Here is an 18,540-nt window from a genome sequence, read left to right as displayed (position 1 = left end):
CCATTCTCCCGGTAAGTTCCACTAAAGTATTTCAAGGAATGTTTGACTACTGCTCTGCAGTAGAAGTCAACAAACCAGTATCCACATGCTCTCTTCACTCTCATGATGAGTTCCTTTCTGTCACCACTCTTGCCAAAGAATTCATAAATCTTTTCCTCAGTTGTGTGAAAGGAGATGGTCCCAACATACAAGGTGCACCATTTCTTCAATAACTTCTCTTGATCTCATTACTCAGAAATGTTGGATGAGGCATTGGCCTAGCTGCATGTAGGAGTCACTGTCCAGCACACTCAGGAGCCCACTTGGCCATGACAGTGGGCAAGAGAAGCCAGGGTACCTGGAGGTGGGTGGCCTTATATGGGCACACAGTTAAGGTACTAACTCAAAACTTCTGACTCCAAAAATGCCTCTTTTCTGTAATTATGTCTGTGAAAGATAGAGATAAGTACTCAATCTATGATATCAGGAAGTGAAAATCTCTTTACCATTGCAATTTTGTCATGGTGGGTTGTCTAGTGCATTGGTCACACTGACAAGTCTTATTAGAGAGAGGGCCCTTTTTGATTAAAGACAGGATCACCTTTCATATGTACTTTATGTATATTTATTTATGTACCTTTTATTTCCTGATAGTTTTGGCTCCTTGAGTGCAGGGCCTGTTAGTTTTGCATTGGTATTTTCAGCCTACTAGAGTTACTAGCACCTAAAATAGAACCTCATGGCTTTTTTCAGAATGGGTTTGCCACCAGAAAACAGGTAATGTAATAACCATCACTAAACCCCCACAGAAATGGTCAAGGAAAAGACTCACATTAACATTGTCATCATTGGACACATAGACTCTGGAAAGTCCAACACTACTGGCTACCTCATCTACAAATTTACTAAAATTGATAAGAGAACCATTGAGAAGTGTGAGAAGGAGCCTGCTGAGATGGGAAAGGGCTCCTTCAAACATGCCTGGCTTTTAGATGAGCTGAGGGCTGACCATGACCATGGTATCATTATTGATATTTCTCTGTGGAAATCTGAGACCAGTAAGTACTATGGGACCATTGCTGATGCTCCAGGACACAGAGACTTTATCAAGAACATGAGTGCAGGCACATCTCAGGCTGACTCTGCTTTCCTGGTTGTTGATGCTGGTGTTGGTGAATTTGAAGCTGGTATCTCAAAGAATGGACAGACTCTTTAGCATGCCTTCTGGCCTACACACTGGTGTGAAACACCTGATGGTTGGTGTCAACAAAATGGATTCTGTCCAAGCCCCCCTACAACTGGAAGATATATGAGGAAATTGTCAAGGAAATCAGTACTTACATTAAGAAAATTGTCCATAACCCTGACACAGTAGACTTTGTACCCATTTCAGGTTGAAGTGGTGACAACATGCTGTAGCAAAGCTCTAATCTGCCTTGGTTCAATGGACGGAAAGTCACTTGTAAGGATGGCAAGGCTAATGGAACTCTACTGCTTGAAGCTTTGGTTTGCCTCCTGTCACCAACTTGGCCAACTGACCAGCCCTGGGGGCTACCCCTCCAAGATGTCTACAAAATTGGTGGTATTGGTGCTGTACCTGTTGGCTGAGTGGACATTGCTGTTCTAAAACATCGTTTGTCCCAGCTGATACTACAACTGAAGTAAAGGCTGTTGGAATGCACCATAAAGTTTAAATGAGGCTCTGCTTGGGGATAATGTTGGTTTCTATGTCAACAATGTGTCTGTCCATGATGTCTGCCATGGTAATGTGGCTGGTAATAGTGAGAATGACCCACTTATGGAAATGGCTCGATTCACTGCACAGGTCATTATCCTGAACCACATGCACCCGTTCTTGATTGTCACACTGCTCACATTGATTCATGGCCCTTCTGGTAAGAAGCTGGAAGATGGCCTTGAAATCCAGTGACATTGGTCCAGGCAAGCCCAGAGAGCTTCTCTGATTATCCTCCTCTGGGTCATTTTGCTGTTCCTGATATGAGGCAGACTGTTGCAGTTGGTGTGATCAAGGCAGTTGACAAAGAGGCTGTCAGAGCTGGCAAGTTCACAAAACCTTTCCAGAAGGCTAAAGGGATATTCTGTACAACACCTCCCGCCCTAGTCTTGATCAGTGGTGAAGAAGGGACTCAGAACTGTTTGTCTCAAATGGAAATTTTGGTTTAATAGTAAAAGGCTGGCTAATGATTGCAGGGTAATGTAAGAGCTTCAGGAGGAAAGGAATATTTTTGTGGACAATTAATGTCATGGTGGTTTGAGTTATTAGTTTTTAAAATCAGTAATTTTTAAATGGAAAAAACCAAAAATGTGATGCAGAATTTTGAGACCATTAAAGCAGTTTAATGTGAAAAGAATAGAAATTTTTGATTGGATTGTTTTTTTACAAGGGATGGTCCAATTCTGGGTTGGAAAGGAGGAAGTGATTAATGATATTAAAAAGAAAATGCGTTAATCAAACTTATTTTTAAAAAGTGGGGACAAGATCTTTATTGCACATTCCCCTGAGAGTCCTAGCTCTCCTCACACTCCTTCATCCCCTCACGTGTTTGATCTACCTTACCCTTTGTTCCTGTCTCCATACATTAAAAGCCAGAATTCTGCTTCCTGCCACCATTGTTGGCCCCATGAATATGTGTTTCTCAATAGTTTCCAGAGTAGAGTGGAATTGATTTTCAAAAGTCTGCGTAAACACACTCTTTGAATCCAAGACCTAACAAATTAAATATTGTTATTCTGCACATGGTGTTATACAGAGTATGGACTGGCATAACATTTTAAGAATCAAAGTTGTGAGTCCCTCAGAAAGCTATAGAGAAATTGATGGTGGGCCCAGACTGAAGAGTTGGTCCAAAAAGTATCACGAGAAAAGTTATGTAGCATAAGTGAGGGATAACCTGTCGGATGCCTGCATCATGCATGGGAACCAACATCACGCCAAGTTGTCGCCAGAGAGGAAGTCCTCCTGAGCTGTTTATAGGATTCATGGGAGGCCATTTCAAAAGCATCTCCTACATAGACTGTAGAAACTGAAACTCTCTTTAGCTGCAGAGAATGTAATATGTAGTAACAGGGGCAATTGTCATCCTAGGAGATGTTTCTCCCTATGGAGTCTGGGAGATCATATGTGAGTTCAGTTTTGATCTATGAGCATCTGTGAAATAAACTATGGAGAAGACAGAAATCAGATGAGGAGAAACTACTTTGTTGTTGAACCTGGTTCAAATATTACTTTATAAAGCATCATTGTAGAGGTAATTGGATGGGGAGTGAATCTACAGAAAGACTATTGAGTGGGAGGGTTTGAGAGCAATTGAAGAGACTGTTTTTCCATTAAAGCTGAAGAAGAGAGAAAGATGGTGGAGAGGCTTTTTGGGGTGTAATTCCTTAAACCTTTATCTTTAATAAATCACTAAGTATTTGTAATATAGTTACTATGTGCCAGGCCCTGTGCTAAAGGTGTTGATACAGGGAAAAAGCAAAAACACTGTGCACCCTCAAGGAGCTCCCATTCTAATGGGGAATCAACACATAAAGATAAGAATATATTTACATAATTGTCAATATATAAATATAAATATATTTCTACTCAGCTTTAGTAGTTTCATCAGAAATCCTTGAGAATTTTCTATTCTATTCTAAATTAATTTTTTTCCTCCAGTAGGGTATGTTTGTTGTTCAGTCATTTCAGTAATTTCCAACTCTTCATGATGTCATTTGGAATTTTCTTGGCAAAAACACTGGAGCAGTTTGCCATTTTCTCCTTCAGCTCATTTTTACAGATGAAGAACTGAAGCAAAGAGTGTTATGTGACTTGCCCAGGGTAACACAGCTAACAAGTGTCTGAGGTCAAACTTGAACTCATGAAGAAGAGTCTTCCTGACTCCAAGTTTGTACTGTATCCACTGTACCAGCTAGGCCTCATCCTCCCCACCCCCAGTCTGAACTAGAAGGCACCCTAAAGGTCACGTAATCTGACCCATTCATTTCACAGAGGAAAAAACTGCAGTATGGGGAGGGTAAGTGATTTGTCCATGGGTACTCATCTAATAAGAGACAAAGTCGGGATTTGAAGATATGACTTCTGATTTGAAATTTAAGGATTTTTCTATCTCACCTCCTGTGTCTTGGGATACTGTTCATGGTACCTTGGGGAAAGTGTTGTCATCACTAATAACTTACATTTTATTTTCTTTACTTCTTATAACCTTGAGATAATTTGATGAAGATATCTAGATTCAGGTCTCTCTCATCCAAGCATGGGTTTTAACTCCTGACTGGCACCCAAGGCCCTGATGGGAAACATTCCTATTCTCTTACAATATTTGAAACATCCTGAAATGAGCTTTCAATATAAAGAAGCTTTGGATTCTTCACCCTCTATTTGCAGCTTCTCAGAGAGACAAAAAGAAACCCGAGGGTACTTACCAAGAGGTCAGGAAGAAGGCAAAGGAGGGAGCAGACACTACCAGCTGGAGTTTGCGCCATTCCTGGATGCCATAGGACAGAATCCCAAGAAACTGATGCCCCAGACTGATGGACAGAGTTGACATGACTGTTACCGGGGGCCGGTGCTTGCTGGTGGTCCATTCCATAACTGAAAGCAATCCCCAGCACAGGATTAATTTCAGACACAGGTGAGATCTCAAAGAACATGTACAAATGTTGAAGAAGCCCCACAGAGAAGACGTACCAAGGGTAAAACCGAAAATGAAGATTCCTGATATTGAAAACCCAAGCAGGAAGCGAAGACAACAGTAAACTGGGAATGTCGGGGCAAAACCAGCACCAGTGCTGAAGACAGCCACCATGAGGTAAGCTGGAGGCAGCATCCGTTTTCTCCCAAACCTACATCATGGGAAACCACATGGGTGTGACCCCAGGGCAGAGGCATAATGTCATCCCCCCACCCAGCAGCTCTCACTAGGCACTGTTTTCATTGCTGTCCCCCCTCCCTGGAATGCCTTCCCTCTCATCTCCTCCTTCTACCCTCTCTGGCTTCCTTAATTTTCAGCAAAAATTTCACCTTAGCGAGAAGCCTTCCTCAGTCCTTAATGCCAGGGCAGAGCCTGCGTCCTGAGAGGAAGTTTATTGTGTTTTTCCCATGAATGTGCAGAGTTGCTTGCATGTTGACTCCCCCACTGAATGTGAGCTCCCTGAAGGCAGGAACCCTTTTTGTTTTGTTCCCTATCCCCAGCTCTTAGTGCAGTTCCTGGCACTGCTAAGTGTTTAAAAAATGTTCACATTCTGCTTTGGCTCTTGGCACATGACCTTAGGAAAGTCTCTCTACTTCCCTTTGCCTTGCCTTCCTCCTTTTTGAAATGACTGGGTTGGACTAAAGGATCTTTAATTTCATCTTCTAACTTTTAGCTCCATGGCCCTCAGCTCCCTGGGTTTCAGAAACATCTGTGTCCAGGTGAAACTGACCTGTCTGACACATAGCCCAATAGGAGATATCCCACCAGAATCCCAGCAAGGAATATTGATTGAGAGAAGGACTTCAGTTTCCAGGAATCACACACCAGGTCCCACTGAAAGAGAAGATGAGAAAATCAGATCTTAAAGTGAGGCAAGAGAATTTGGCCTCAGGACTCTTGCTGCCAATGTGGTAAGAGAAAGACTATGATGGGAAAGAGACTCTGGCTCAGGCTTCTTGCCCCACTATGATAGGAAGAGGCCACTGTCTCCATCATGCAATCATCCAATTATACATCATACATCATACAGTCATGCTTGGGACATCAATTTCAAACTCGCTTTGACCCTGACCTTCCTGATGCATCTATAACTGAAAGGAAAGCCCAGCAAAGGATTAATTTCAGACCCACGTGAGATCTCAAATAACATGTGCAAATGTTGAAGAAGCCTCACAGAGGAAACTTGCCAAGGCTCCCACCACAACGTAATGTTATAGGTCATGGGAGACATCCTTATCTTTCCCCTTGTAATGTGTACACCCTGAACCACCCCTCCTGCTTTCCATAAAATTCCATCGTGCCCATAAGGTAACATATTTCATATTCCATCTAAGATTGCCCAAACTCTGGGGCTCTCAGATTTTTTTGCCCATTCGAATGAGCCTGTGCTTTAAATTTCAAAAAATGTTCTTTATTTATATCCCTTCAATTTCCAATTCTTTGCCACCAGAAAGGGGCTGCTATAAATATTTTTGTGCATCTCGGGACTTTTCCTTCATTTTTTATCCTTTTGTACTACAGAAGTAGCAGTGGTATTGCTTCATCAAAGAGTAGGCATAGTCTTCTAGACCTTTGGCATAGATGCAAATTGTGCTTCTTAATGTTTGAATTAGTTCGCAACTCCATCAGTAGTGTCTCCATTTTTCCACATCCCTTCCAACATTTGTCATTTTCTTTTTCTGTCATATTAGCCAATCTAATAAGTGTGAGGTGGTACCACAGAATTGTTTTAATTTGTACGTCTTTCATCAATAGGGATTTAGAGCATTTTTTTCATATTACTATACATAACTTTTATTACTTCACCTGAAAACAGACTGTTCACATCTTTATCAATTTGGGGATGTCTCTTATTTTTCTAAATTTGACTCACTTCTCTATATATTTGAGAAAGGAGGCCTTTATCAGAGAAACTTGCTTCAATATTTTTTTCACAGTTATGTTTGCTAGCTGTATTTCCCCCTCTCCTATTCACCTTCTGCTTATTCGATTGCTTTCATCCCATCCCTCTTCAAAAGTGTCTTACATCTGATTGTATTTGTACCATGACGTCAGAGAATGATGACATAACTTGCAGTTGACTTGGATTTTAGTGACAGAAGGCTGTGCAAGGTCACCAGCCTCACTTTCTCCTCCAGAGCCATTTGGGTCCAGTGGTCCGATATTCATCAGGACGACTGCAGATGGCCCAGGATCTAAGGGGAGACCCTGACTCTTTGGGGCTCAGGCCTTTCCAGGTTTTCACTCTGAGTGAGGTAATGCCCATTCACTGATTAGGCCTCTTTAAGAAGTGAGTCAAGGGATGGCCCCTTTAATCAAAAAAAAAATCGAACTGAGAGGGAAAGATGCTCAGGGTCGCTAGCTAAAAGGGAAACAGTTACCATTTACTATTTGCATTCACTCTGTGCTAGGAGGGCAGGGACCTATTGTTGTCCAATCTATGAGCTTCAGAGTGAATTGGGTTTAAGGCTTGGTCTTTGAGAAAGAAATCTAGCCAGTAAACCCCAAGTTAATGAATCAGCATTTAGCCAACAAAATGTACCTCTGAGTATTGCCTACTTCAATATGGACTCCCTTTTGTCAGTCCCATCCCCTTTCTTTCATCACATTCCCTCCTACTTTCCCATAGGGTAAGCTAATTTCCTTATGCCAGAGTGGTGTTATTCCTTCTTTGAGCCAATTGCGTAAGGTGCAAAGGTTCTTTTCCACCTCCTTCTTCCCCTCCACTGTAAAAGTTCTTTCTTGCCTCTTTTATGTGAGATAGGTTACCCCATTCTATCTTTCCCTTTCCCTTTGTCCCAGTGCATTCTCCTTTCTCACCCCTTAATTTTATTTATTTATACATCAGCCCATCACACTCAACTCACACCTGTGCCCTCTGTCTATATATGCACTCCTTCTAACTGCCCTAACAATGAGAAAGTTCTTATGAGTTATAAATATCATCTTCCCATCTTCCCCTGATTGAGCCTCATGATGTCCCTTTTCTGTTTACCTTTCCATGCTTCTTTTGAGTCTTCTATTTGAAAGTAAGGTTTTCTATTAAGCCATGGTGTTTTAATTAAGAATGCTTGAAAATCCTCTATTTCATTAAATATCCATTTTTCAACCAGAAAGATTATGCTCAGTTTTGCTGGATGGGTGACTCTTGGTTGCATTCCTGTCTCTTTGCCCTCCAGAATATCATATTCCATTCCCTATGATCCTTCAATGTAGAAGCTGCTAAATCTTATGTTATCCTGACTGATTCTGGCTGTACTTTAGAATAAAGAAAATCGGCAGAATAACACTCTCTGCATTGTTGATTTGTATTTCACAGCAGGTCCTAATCAATAGGTCTTTCACTGATTTTTTTACCACAATGGGAGCTGTGGACTGGCAGAGGAGAGAAATCTAATTCTGCCTTTCACCAAAGCAAACAAGTTCCAAATCAGTGGTACCTTTTCAAAAGGAGAATTAAATCTTCCTGGGATTGGAAATGGGTAGCAGAAAGAACCTCTTACCTCAGTCACAATGGAAGAAGTGAAGATGCTTTGGTCATAAACCCAGCCATCCACACATGGCTCAATCTCCAGCTGGCTAAGGTTTTGTCCTATGACATTTGGACCCAAAGGCTGCCCCTGTGGCCAGAAGAATCGGCGACACCTCTCTAGTTTCCCATTAGAATCCATGGGGATGGAAAGCTTTAGAAGGGAACTAAAATTAAGGTTCCCACTGATATTGAGAGAAGCTGAAGTATTGTCAAGCAACTGAACCCAGCACCGATGCTCAGGGACAAAGGCAGTGAAGTTCTCTATCAGAAAATGGGTACCTATAAATATTTGAGGAATAGCCAAAGAAACGACCTTAAAGATCTGGAATCTTCTCTTATCTCCAATTTCAGAGAGGAGATCCTCAAAGGCCATCAGGACTGGAATGCTGGCCCCAAGAAGAGAATTTCTTCTGAGAGCTACTGAGTGAAGAAACCAGTCATTCAACTGCAACAAAACACATGATTTATTTTTTTAGAACAGTGAGCACCCTCCCCCAGAAGCTTCATCCTTACTTTGATGGAGCAATGTAGGTAGGCGGTTTTCTCAGATCTATGTGCAATTGAGGATACCAAAGTCCTTCAGACCATTCATGAAGAAAAACTGGCACAAAGTTTACTAAGTTTACTATCTAGCTGGAAGGATACATCAGCACCAAGCTTGCATGCTTAAATGCACATTCTAGGGGGGCACTTGTGCCCAAAGGATCTCCAAACTGCACATGGAGTCCAAGGTAATGATAGAGAGACCTACAAAAAGGGCTCCAGATACTTCCAGGAAAGAGAAGTGTTTCCACTGTAAATCAGAGACAGAGCAGCTTCTGTTTTCTTGGTTAAGGAGGATAAAGATAATTTTACAGATGCATTGGTTACAAATCAACTTGAGATTGAAGGTGGGTAGCTTTGACATGGCTGAGGCATTTGAGAGCCAGGAAGATTGTGCCACAGGAAGCACTTGCTAATTCATGGGGGTTCAGCTCCAAGGGAAAATGAGAAGCAATGTGGTGGGAATGAAGCTGGGCAGGCTAGGCTGTGTTTGGAGTTTCACCTCTGAGATCCCAAACACAGGGGAAATTCAAAGGCCAACCTTGATCCCAGACAACTAGATTGCAATTCCATGCTTTCTATAGAGATATAGGGGGCAGGGGAACTTTGGGGTCAGAATGTTGCTTAGGGTATTAGTCCTGATCATTTTGTCAGTTTAATTGAACTGTTTTCTATATTCTATGATTTCTGCCATATTATGGTGTCTGTGGGTAGACAGGCATCTTGAGGGGTAGTTGTGGAAAGAGCTCTCCTTTCCTTGGGACTTCCCTCAGCCTGGGTCTTCCCCTTCAAGATCCCCTTAGGGTCAATGGTTTCTGCCTGGGATCACTTGAACTCACTGACTCTGGGACTTCTCCTTCAGTCAATGAACTTGGCTGCACCTCTGAAAGGAGTGCCCGAATCTACAGTTAGCTTAATGCCTCCTCCTTGGCTTCTTTGACATCATTAGGTCCTCTTGTTTCAATGACCAACTGGCCTGCACTTCTCAACTTTAGAAACTTTGTATATACCTTTGAAGCCATGGATTTTGCTACTGGCTCCTTCCTTGCATTTTGTCTGCTGTGAAGTTAATGAGGGTCTCACCTGCTAGTCTTCTTACCTTCAGCTATTTATTATGGTGTCCAACTTGGTTATGGTCCTTGCCCACTTCTTCCTTCCACATTCTTTTTAATTTAAAACTATTTCGATAGACTTGTAAAATGTATTCTTATAATTCTTCCTTAATTTTCAGTTAGTCAATAAACATTTTCAAATACGTAGTATGGTGCTAAGCACTCAAGATAGAAAAAAGGCAAAAGAAAGTCCCTGCCCTCAAAGAGCTCACAATCTAATGAGAGAGATGATAATGAGACAAGTATGAACAAAGAAGCTACATGTAGGATTAATAGAAAATAATTAAAAGAGACAAAGCAATGGAATGAAGGGAGATTTTACCTCCACCGTGGTCAGGGATCTCTCATCCCCATATTTTACTTCAGTTTTGAATAGTCTTTTTTCCAATTACATGTAACATTTTTAAACTTTCTTTTAATTTGAGTTCCAAATTCTCTCCTTCCCTCTTTAATCTCCCCCTTCCCTCAAATACCAAGCATTTTGATTTAGGTAATATCTGTGCAATCATGAACACATATTTAAATAATGCTCATGCTGTTAAAGAAATCACATACCAGAAAACAAAAACAAAACCACACACACAACATAAAGCAAGTGGAAAATAGTATGCTTTAATATACATCCAGACTCCAACAGTTCTTTCTTTCGAGGTGGATAGCATTTTTCGCCCCGAGTCTTTGATCATTGTATTGCTGAGAATAACTGAGTCGTTAACAGGTAAGCATCACAGAATATTGCTATTACTGTGTTCAGTGTTCTCCTGGTTCTGCTCACTTCAGTCAGCATCAGTTCATGTAAGTCCAGGTTTGTTTTTTTAAAACCTCTTGCTTGTCATTTCTTATAATGCATAGTAGTCCATCAGAATCTTATACCACAACTTGTTCAGCTATTCAGCAGTTGATGGACTTCCCATCTCTTTCTAGTTCTTTGCACCCACAAAAAGAGCTGCTATAAATATTTTTGTACATGTAGGTCCTTTTCCCATTTTTATGATCTCTTTGAGATATAGACATATAAGGGGTACTACACATTTAAGGAAAGCTCCATTCATTCTTATTTTTCTACCACTTTTTAAAAAATTGCAATGGGTATTGCATTTTGTCGAAAGCTTTTTCTGCATCTCTTGAGATAATCCCATGATTTCGGTTCATTTTGGTGTGGATGTGGTTATTTTCACTGATACTTTTCCTAATATAGAACCAGCTCTGCATTCCTGGTATGACTCTCACCTGGTCGTAGTGTATGACCTTTGTGATATATTGCTGTGCTCTCCTTGTTACAATTTTATTTAACATTTTTGGGATGATATTCATTAGGGACATTGGTCTTTAGTTTTCTAGTGAAGCTCTGGCCAAATATTTCCGCTCTACAGAAGCTGGAGGCTACAGAGACCATCACCCAGCAAGCACAGCAATGGAGTCTTCAGAGAGGAGGCCCAGTGAGCCCAGCAGAGTGACAGCCCTCCCTGACACATGCTGCCCAGAGAGAACAATTCCTAGACATCTCAGAATGGATCCAGGGATGGCACAGCTTCAGAGATGTCAGTTGCCGGCAGGTGTGGCCCCTCTTGTGGGTCCCTCTTGCCTGATCTCTGTACTTGTTCTTTTGTTCATGGGTGGTGCATATGACTGCAAGAGGATGTACCCTGATTATATTGGGTGTAGGAGGGAGAAAATGTTACATTAAATCTAGATATGCTGTTCAAGTCAGTATTTTTTCTTTGAGCTAATTGTGTCCTCTGGCTCAATCCTGATGGGAAAAATCCATCTCTGGGCACTTGGGAGCTACAGATTTATGCCTGCATACTCAGTGAGAACCTTTGGTCCTGGGCTAAGATCTCTCCCTGTGCATTGCAGAATTCCTTCAAGAGGCACTACCTCTCCAGCGGGCACTCATGACGAGACCAAGCCTGTATGTTTATCTTCTTCCTTTCCTCCTCCAAGCCTTGGTACTTTTGGCCCCTACTTGGGCACCATTCATGGCTCCATGGATTTCACCTTAAGGGCATCAGGGTCATTTGTCTCGATGAATGCTGGGAAATTCTCTGTTATATTTTGGCACATGCTCCATGAAGACATTAATGTCTTCTCCATTGCCATTATCGCCTCACCCCTCTGAGCCTCAGTCTCTTCATCTGTAAGCAGGGACAATAGGGGCAGCTAGGTGGTGCAGTGGTAGAGCACCAGCACTGGAGTCAGGAGGACCTGAGTTCAAACCCAGCCTCAGACACTTGACACACTTACTAGCTCTGTGACCTTGGGCAGGTCACCTAACCCCAAATTGCCCTGCCTTCCCCCCTCAGAAAGGAAAACAAAACAAGGACAATGATACCTGTAGTACTTCCATCACAGGTGAGTGAAATTGTTACCATTTCAGACGGACAGTGGTGCAGTGACTCGCAAAGACAGTGTCACATTTGAACTCAGGGCTTGGCTCAGCTCTAGAGTATCTGGCTAGCCTTAGTTTTCCTCCCTCTTGTCCCTAAAGACCTTGAGCTAATCTGTGCAAGTATGGAAGCAGATGCTGAGTCATCAAAAGTCAATATTTTACAAAACACATTCCCCTGCGTTAGAAATAGTCATCTTTTAACCCTCTTTAATTCGAAGTTCAGTGTTAACCTCTGCACCATATCTCTTAATCTTTATTATATTTAACTGAGGAAACCAAGCAGAATCTTGTTGTCAGCCCAGAAGAATCAGGAAGGTGTGTGCCTTTGGGTCCAAGAACGTTTCTTTCCTTGAGTTGGCTTAAGACCTCAAAAGCCAGTGCCCTCTAATTAACTGGAGAGCAGGTGCATGTGGCAGGAAGCCTCTGGGCTCAGATCAGTTCACTGAGCAGGTTTTTAGACAGCCTAAGTGAGCTCTCCCAATCAAGCAGGATCTTGTAAGGTTTCAAGCAGATCCCATCTTTGCCAAGGCTTCTGCCGAGTCTCCACTTGAGACCACTTGACCTTGTGGCATTTGCAGGATTTTTTAGTCTTGCTGGTGACCTAAGGAGAAGTCAACTGCTCACTGTGACTGTTGATCATTAGCAACTACCCCTTAGAAAACTGCACTGCTCCCAGGCAGTGAGATGGAAATTCTTGACAATGACACTGTCTTCTTTTAGGGCCCAGGAAACTTCAGCCTGGAATGCTCCTCAGCTTCTCCAACCCAAGAAACAGAAAAATCAAGTGGGTTTCCATACCCACAGTGGGAGCCCTTAGAGCCAAATGGCTGAGTGCTAAATTTCAGTGGGTGAGATATGAATGACTGTATTGACTGTTAGATTTATAACCGAAGTGTCTTCACTTCTGTCATTGTCACTGAGTTAAGAGGTTCAAGCATCAGCTCCAGGTGTTTGGAGAGGAGAAGGGATGGTCAAGACATTGAGCTGGGATGGTTCCTGATCTCTCTCAGTCAAGGCCATACCCATACACCTTCCTATAACCATTCCCACCTCTTAATATCATGCTCCATTGTATTTTTTCCTTCTCTTCCAGTGCAACCTGATATGTGACTCCCAGTCACCTAAAGCAGATTTATTAGTCCAAATACCTAGTGGCAATTCTCCTGGTTAATGTCATCCTCTGACTATGCTTCAAAAACCTGTTTTGTGTTCTCTGCTCTCACATCCCTGATTTCAACTTGGGAAAAGGTCTTTGGGACCTTTGGGACACCTGAAGAGCTATTCTCCAGAGCCCAGAATCTCACTTTAGAAGGCTTCAGAACACTGGACAGAGGAAGAAAGCATTTCCTAGGGCCTCTATTCCTTGGGGAGAAGGAAAAAGGGACCTGAATGTAGTCATGGTTTCTCTTCCAGTATGTTGCCTTAGACAAGCCACTATGGGGTTACCCTAAGTTTCCTCATTCATAAAAAAGTCTATGAGGTCTAGTCCAATTCCAGCCTTATGCCCTATGAGTGCAGACCTAGCCAAAGCCTGTGCATTGTGTATCCTGGGCTCCACAGACTGAACTATTCCTCACACCAACCATAAAGCTGGGACACACTCTCCCATGGCTGCACACAGCACCAGAGGGAATAGGACACAACCTCGGAGTATAATAGTGTGTAAGGAACACATGTGGTATGATGAAAGATTTTAGCTGGGACTTGAAGGAAGCTGGGAACCCAGGAAGCAGAGAGAAGGAAGGAGAGCATTCTGGGTGTGGATGTGATGATAAAATGTTCATGTCCCTGAATCCCTGAATGTGAGAGCTGTAAGAGAATCTCAGTCTGTGAAAGAAATCCCCTTAGAGCTAAGTCATCATGGAACCTCTGCCTGAAGACTTCCCCGCAGGGGGAGTCACCAGCCCTGAGGCAGCTCCCATCTGGAGGAAGCTTTTCCTGACATTGAGCCCAAATTTGTCTCTTGATTGCTTCTACTCTTTCTGGTTCTCTCCTTTGAACCAAGCAGATCAAGACTAATTCTTTCTGTACAGGCTTCTGCTTCAGATGTTTATACCCAGCTAGCCCTTCTCCCCTGAATCTTCACTTCTTCAGAGTAAACATGGTCAGTTGCTTCCACTGATAGTCATGTGTTGTGGACTGAAGGCCCTTGAAGGTCCTGCATGCTCTCTTCTAAATCTTTTCTAACTTATTGCTACCTTTCTTGAACCCAGATGCTCAGTACTAAACACAGGACTCCAGATGGGTTCTGGCTACTGCCAAGGACAGGACTATCACCTCTTTATTCATGGGAGCTACAAACCTCTCATGTAGCCCAAAATTATATTCACTTATTTGGCTTCCTCATCCCACTCCTCACTCATGTAGGGCTTTTCGTTCACTAAAACCCCCAGATCTTTGTCCAAGTCAACTGCTCTCCATTCATGCCTGCTATATCTTCTACCAGTAAAGCTGCTTTCTTTGTGCCCAAGTGCAGGAATTGGAGTCAACTTCACTGGCCTATAGTTTGCAGACTCTATTCTCCCTCCTCCAACCCTCTCTCTCAAAATTGGGACAATAAAAAAGAAAAGTAGTGTGCTGCCTAGAGTCCATTGAATCTGTGCAGGAAACTCATTGACCAGAAACAAAGCAAGGGAAATGAACTTGGGAAAAAAGATGAAGACAAAGGGACACAGAGCTACAAGAATAGTGCTTGGACTGCTAATCCACAGGGTGAGTTGATGCTGGGGATGAATTTTAAGGACCCCAAAAAGGTCAACAGCAGGAAGGCTGGCCTCATCAACCTATTTTCTTTCTGTCTTTTCTTCTAATGAGGATAATCTTTGATTGGGAAGAAGTTAAACATATTAATAGGAGATAGAAAATGAAGATGTATGAAGCCGTGGCTAGCCAGCACCTCACTTTCCAAATTGCATCAACACACCCGACCCAGGTGAACCACACTGCAATATACTAAAAGCAGATGTCACCATATGTCAATGCTGAGCTGCTGTCAGGAAACTTTATAATGCCATGAAGAATGTGTTTCAAGAGTTGAAAAAATACCTATAATGTTTCAGTTTTCAAAAAAAGATAAAGAAAGAAATTTGCAAGCAATAAACTGGTGAGGGTAATGTCAATGCCTGGTAAAATCCAAGAAAATATCTTTAAAAGGAAGGTTTGTAAATGCTTAGAAAGGGAAACAGTGATCACAAAGAGTGATCATATGGTTTCATTTGACAATGCCAAGCAAGACAGTCATGATTTCAACTTATGCTCATTGGCATGGTAAAAAAAAAGTAAGGAAAAATATGGTTCCAGGTTTATAGGAGTGTGGGTAAATGAAAATTCCAAAAAGTTGTTAGTGGGATTGTAGACTTCTAGAAAGTTTTTTGGAGAGAAATGAATCTCAAAATTGATTGTGCCCTATGACTACATTTTGAAAAATGTAATAAGATGGAAAAAGAAGACCTATCTACAGAAATATCCTCACAGCTGCTTTAATAGCGATCACAAAAAAGTAGAGAAAAACCTCGCATGATCAATTGGACAACGGTAGAATAAATTCCATTCTACTAATGTAATAGAATATTATGATGCTATTAAAAGGGTAAATATGAAGAATCCAAGGAAACTTAGAAAGATTTACAAGAAGGGACGCAAAGCAAGATCAGCAGAATCAGAAGAGTCACTACATTGACCACAACTACATATAGAAATGGCAAACAAAGCCAAAGGGAGAAGACCTTGATCTGGGCTTGGACGGGGACACAGGGCAAACATATTCCCCAGTTATTTTTGTTCATTTGCTGGGTTCTAATTTGTTAAATATTGACAGCACTATTTCAGATTTTGATCTCATTTCATATACTTGCTTCAAATTTTTTGTTGGTGGTAATCAAGTTTATAATAAAAATATTTTTAAAACGACATTTTAAAAAGAATAAGTCATGCCCAGCTAAACTCCTTTACCTTCTTGGTAGGATCACTAGAGTAGTTGATTAGGGAAACAATAATAATAGTCATGATCATCATCACCATCATAGCAGCTAACATTTAAATAATGTTTTAAAGGTACACAGCAGGGAGAGAGGGGAGCAGGGGAATAGAGAATAATGTGAGAGGCACTGGGATCTAATCAAGGGCTAGTTATGAGAAGGTGACCTCTCTGGTCTCAGGAAGAAGAGAGCCTACAGGGAAATAGGTGCAGAGTTGGAGGGAAAGATTGAGGTGGGAAGGAGGGCAAAAAGAAGGCTTTACTTTGGAGGCTGGCAGGGTTCCACTCCTGAATGCTAATGTGGGGGAAGAGACATAGGCAGAAAGGGAAATGGGGATCTTACACTGTATGAATCCTGGGGGTACGGTGCTTGAAGAGTCTACATGGGAGTGGGGCAGAGTTAGAATTACTGGTGGCAAGTGGAAGCTGGAGGCTTCGGAGAGCATGACCACATGAAGGAAAAGCATGTCCAACAGTAGTGGGGAATTAGCCCTACCATGGGGCAAGGTACTCTCTGACACCTGCAATGACTGTCATTGTTCTAGGAAGCAGGCACAATGGAAAGAGGGAATCTATGGGGTAAGTCCTACAAGGCAGAAAACACCTAGAGTGAAGAGCCATAAGAATGGATCCTTTAGAGGCTTCAGTTTCAAGAAGGATACAGATAAAAAGAGAAACCATATAATTAGGAGGGTTATGAAGCAGAGAGTGAGGGTCTAGAGTAAACAGAAAGAGAAGCTGGATAATAAAGAAAGTAAAAGAAATTCTTTTTGGAAAGCGGTGCCAAAAGTAAAATTTTAAAAACTAGTGAAGTAGCATAAAAGGTATATTCAGGATGATGATGTTTGGACCTTGCATGTAGGGAGAGTGAGGAAAAAACAACTGGGCTGCCCAAGTGCTGCACAATATTTAGGAAGGGTGAAGAGACCTAGAGGAAGATTGCCAACTGAGTGGCACAGTGGGTAGACTGCTAGACCTGGAGCCAGGAATTCTGGAGTTCAAATTCAGCCTCAAGTACTTCTTGTGTGACCCTGGGGAAGTCTGCCTCAGTTTCCTCCTCTGTTAAATAGGATAATATATATCATCTATCTCAAAGGGATGTTCTGAGGAGCAAATGAAGTAATATGTATGTAGTGCTTTGCAAACCATAAGGCAGAGAAATAAATGAGAGCCTGTTATAAGTAAACTATTTTTAGGACATCGGTGATGTTCTTTGAGGATTCTTTCAGCCAACCAAAACTTTCTTATTCAAATGATGTGTTTTCATCAATCATTAATACTGCCCATTTCCCCATAGCCCCCTCTCTGGCATCATAATCTTTTCAATTCCTCATCTTGTATGTGACCCTGGATCTTCCCTGTCTGTTCTGTCTGGCCTCTTAGGAACCTGAATCCCTGTCTGTGCAGATGATTCTATTCTCCCAGTGAGCTCCAATAAGTATTGCACGGGAGTTGTGAAATTTGCTCTACAAGAGTATTCAATAAACCATAATCGACATGCTGTTTCCTTCACTTTATTCATGATGATTTCCTTTATGGCACCACTTTTGCCAAAGAGTTCATAAACCTGTTCCTCAGTCGTATAAAAGAGAGGTTCCCAACATACAAGGTGAAGCATTTCTTCAATAACTTCTCTTGGTCTCATCACACTCGAAGTGCTGGCTGAGGTATTGTTCCCCACGAATATGGGAGTCGCTGTCCAGCACAATCAGGAGCCCACTTGACACAGAGAGTGGGGAGGTGAAGTAGAGGTGCTTGAAGGTGGGCAGCCTTCTAGAGACCCAGAGGTAGAATCCAATGCAGATCTTCTAACTCCAGAAATGCTCCTCTTATGTAATTAAGCCTCTTATGTAATTATGTAATTAATTAGAGATCAGGACTGGACCTAGGATTTCACTGTGAGACGGAACTCCCAGGTGACAAAAACCCTCTACTACTGCGATTGTGTCTTGGTGGGTTGCCTAATAGTGACTTGGTGTAATAGCAATTATATTTGAAGACATCTCCCACCCATTCATAGGCCATGTGACCTGATTACATCACAGGAAGCCTGAGACACATGTGATGGGAGGAGCTTCCTGACAGGAAAAGGAAGTTACATCACAGAAAATGCTGAGAGAGAGAAAGAAAGATGTTATGGCTTCTGGGGGCTGCTGGTGGCTGCCCTCGTTATTGTTAGAGCTGAACAGGCTGACTTAGCTGTACTGTGATTTGGTTTTAGGGAAGACGCCAGCAGGGTGTCAGAGAGGTTTCCAGGCTGTGATATGGTGTTTTAAGTTGCTTGCTGTTATGATAAA

The 18,540-nt window shown here is 42.1% G+C and overlaps 1 protein-coding gene and 1 pseudogene across 1 annotated transcript in view; one reads left to right on the top strand and one right to left on the bottom strand.

The window, feature by feature from the left end:
• LOC118853348 (solute carrier family 22 member 10-like) overlaps positions 1-8,596 on the bottom strand; it is a 28,913-nt gene extending 20,317 nt beyond the window's left edge. The window contains exons 1-4 of the mRNA XM_036763367.1: positions 8,195-8,596; positions 5,422-5,525; positions 4,688-4,842; positions 4,423-4,591 (exon numbers count right to left, since the gene is read on the bottom strand). Coding sequence (XP_036619262.1) covers positions 4,423-4,591; positions 4,688-4,842; positions 5,422-5,525; positions 8,195-8,596 — 830 coding nt within the window. The remainder of the gene's footprint in view (positions 1-4,422; positions 4,592-4,687; positions 4,843-5,421; positions 5,526-8,194) is intronic.
• LOC118853249 lies at positions 791-2,163 on the top strand (annotated as a pseudogene).
• Positions 8,597-18,540: the final 9,944 nt, after the last annotated feature.

The sequence above is a fragment of the Trichosurus vulpecula genome, chromosome 6 (genome assembly GCF_011100635.1).
Source record: "Trichosurus vulpecula isolate mTriVul1 chromosome 6, mTriVul1.pri, whole genome shotgun sequence".
Lineage (NCBI taxonomy): Eukaryota > Metazoa > Chordata > Mammalia > Diprotodontia > Phalangeridae > Trichosurus > Trichosurus vulpecula.
This window is presented reverse-complemented; position numbering and strand designations above follow the sequence as displayed.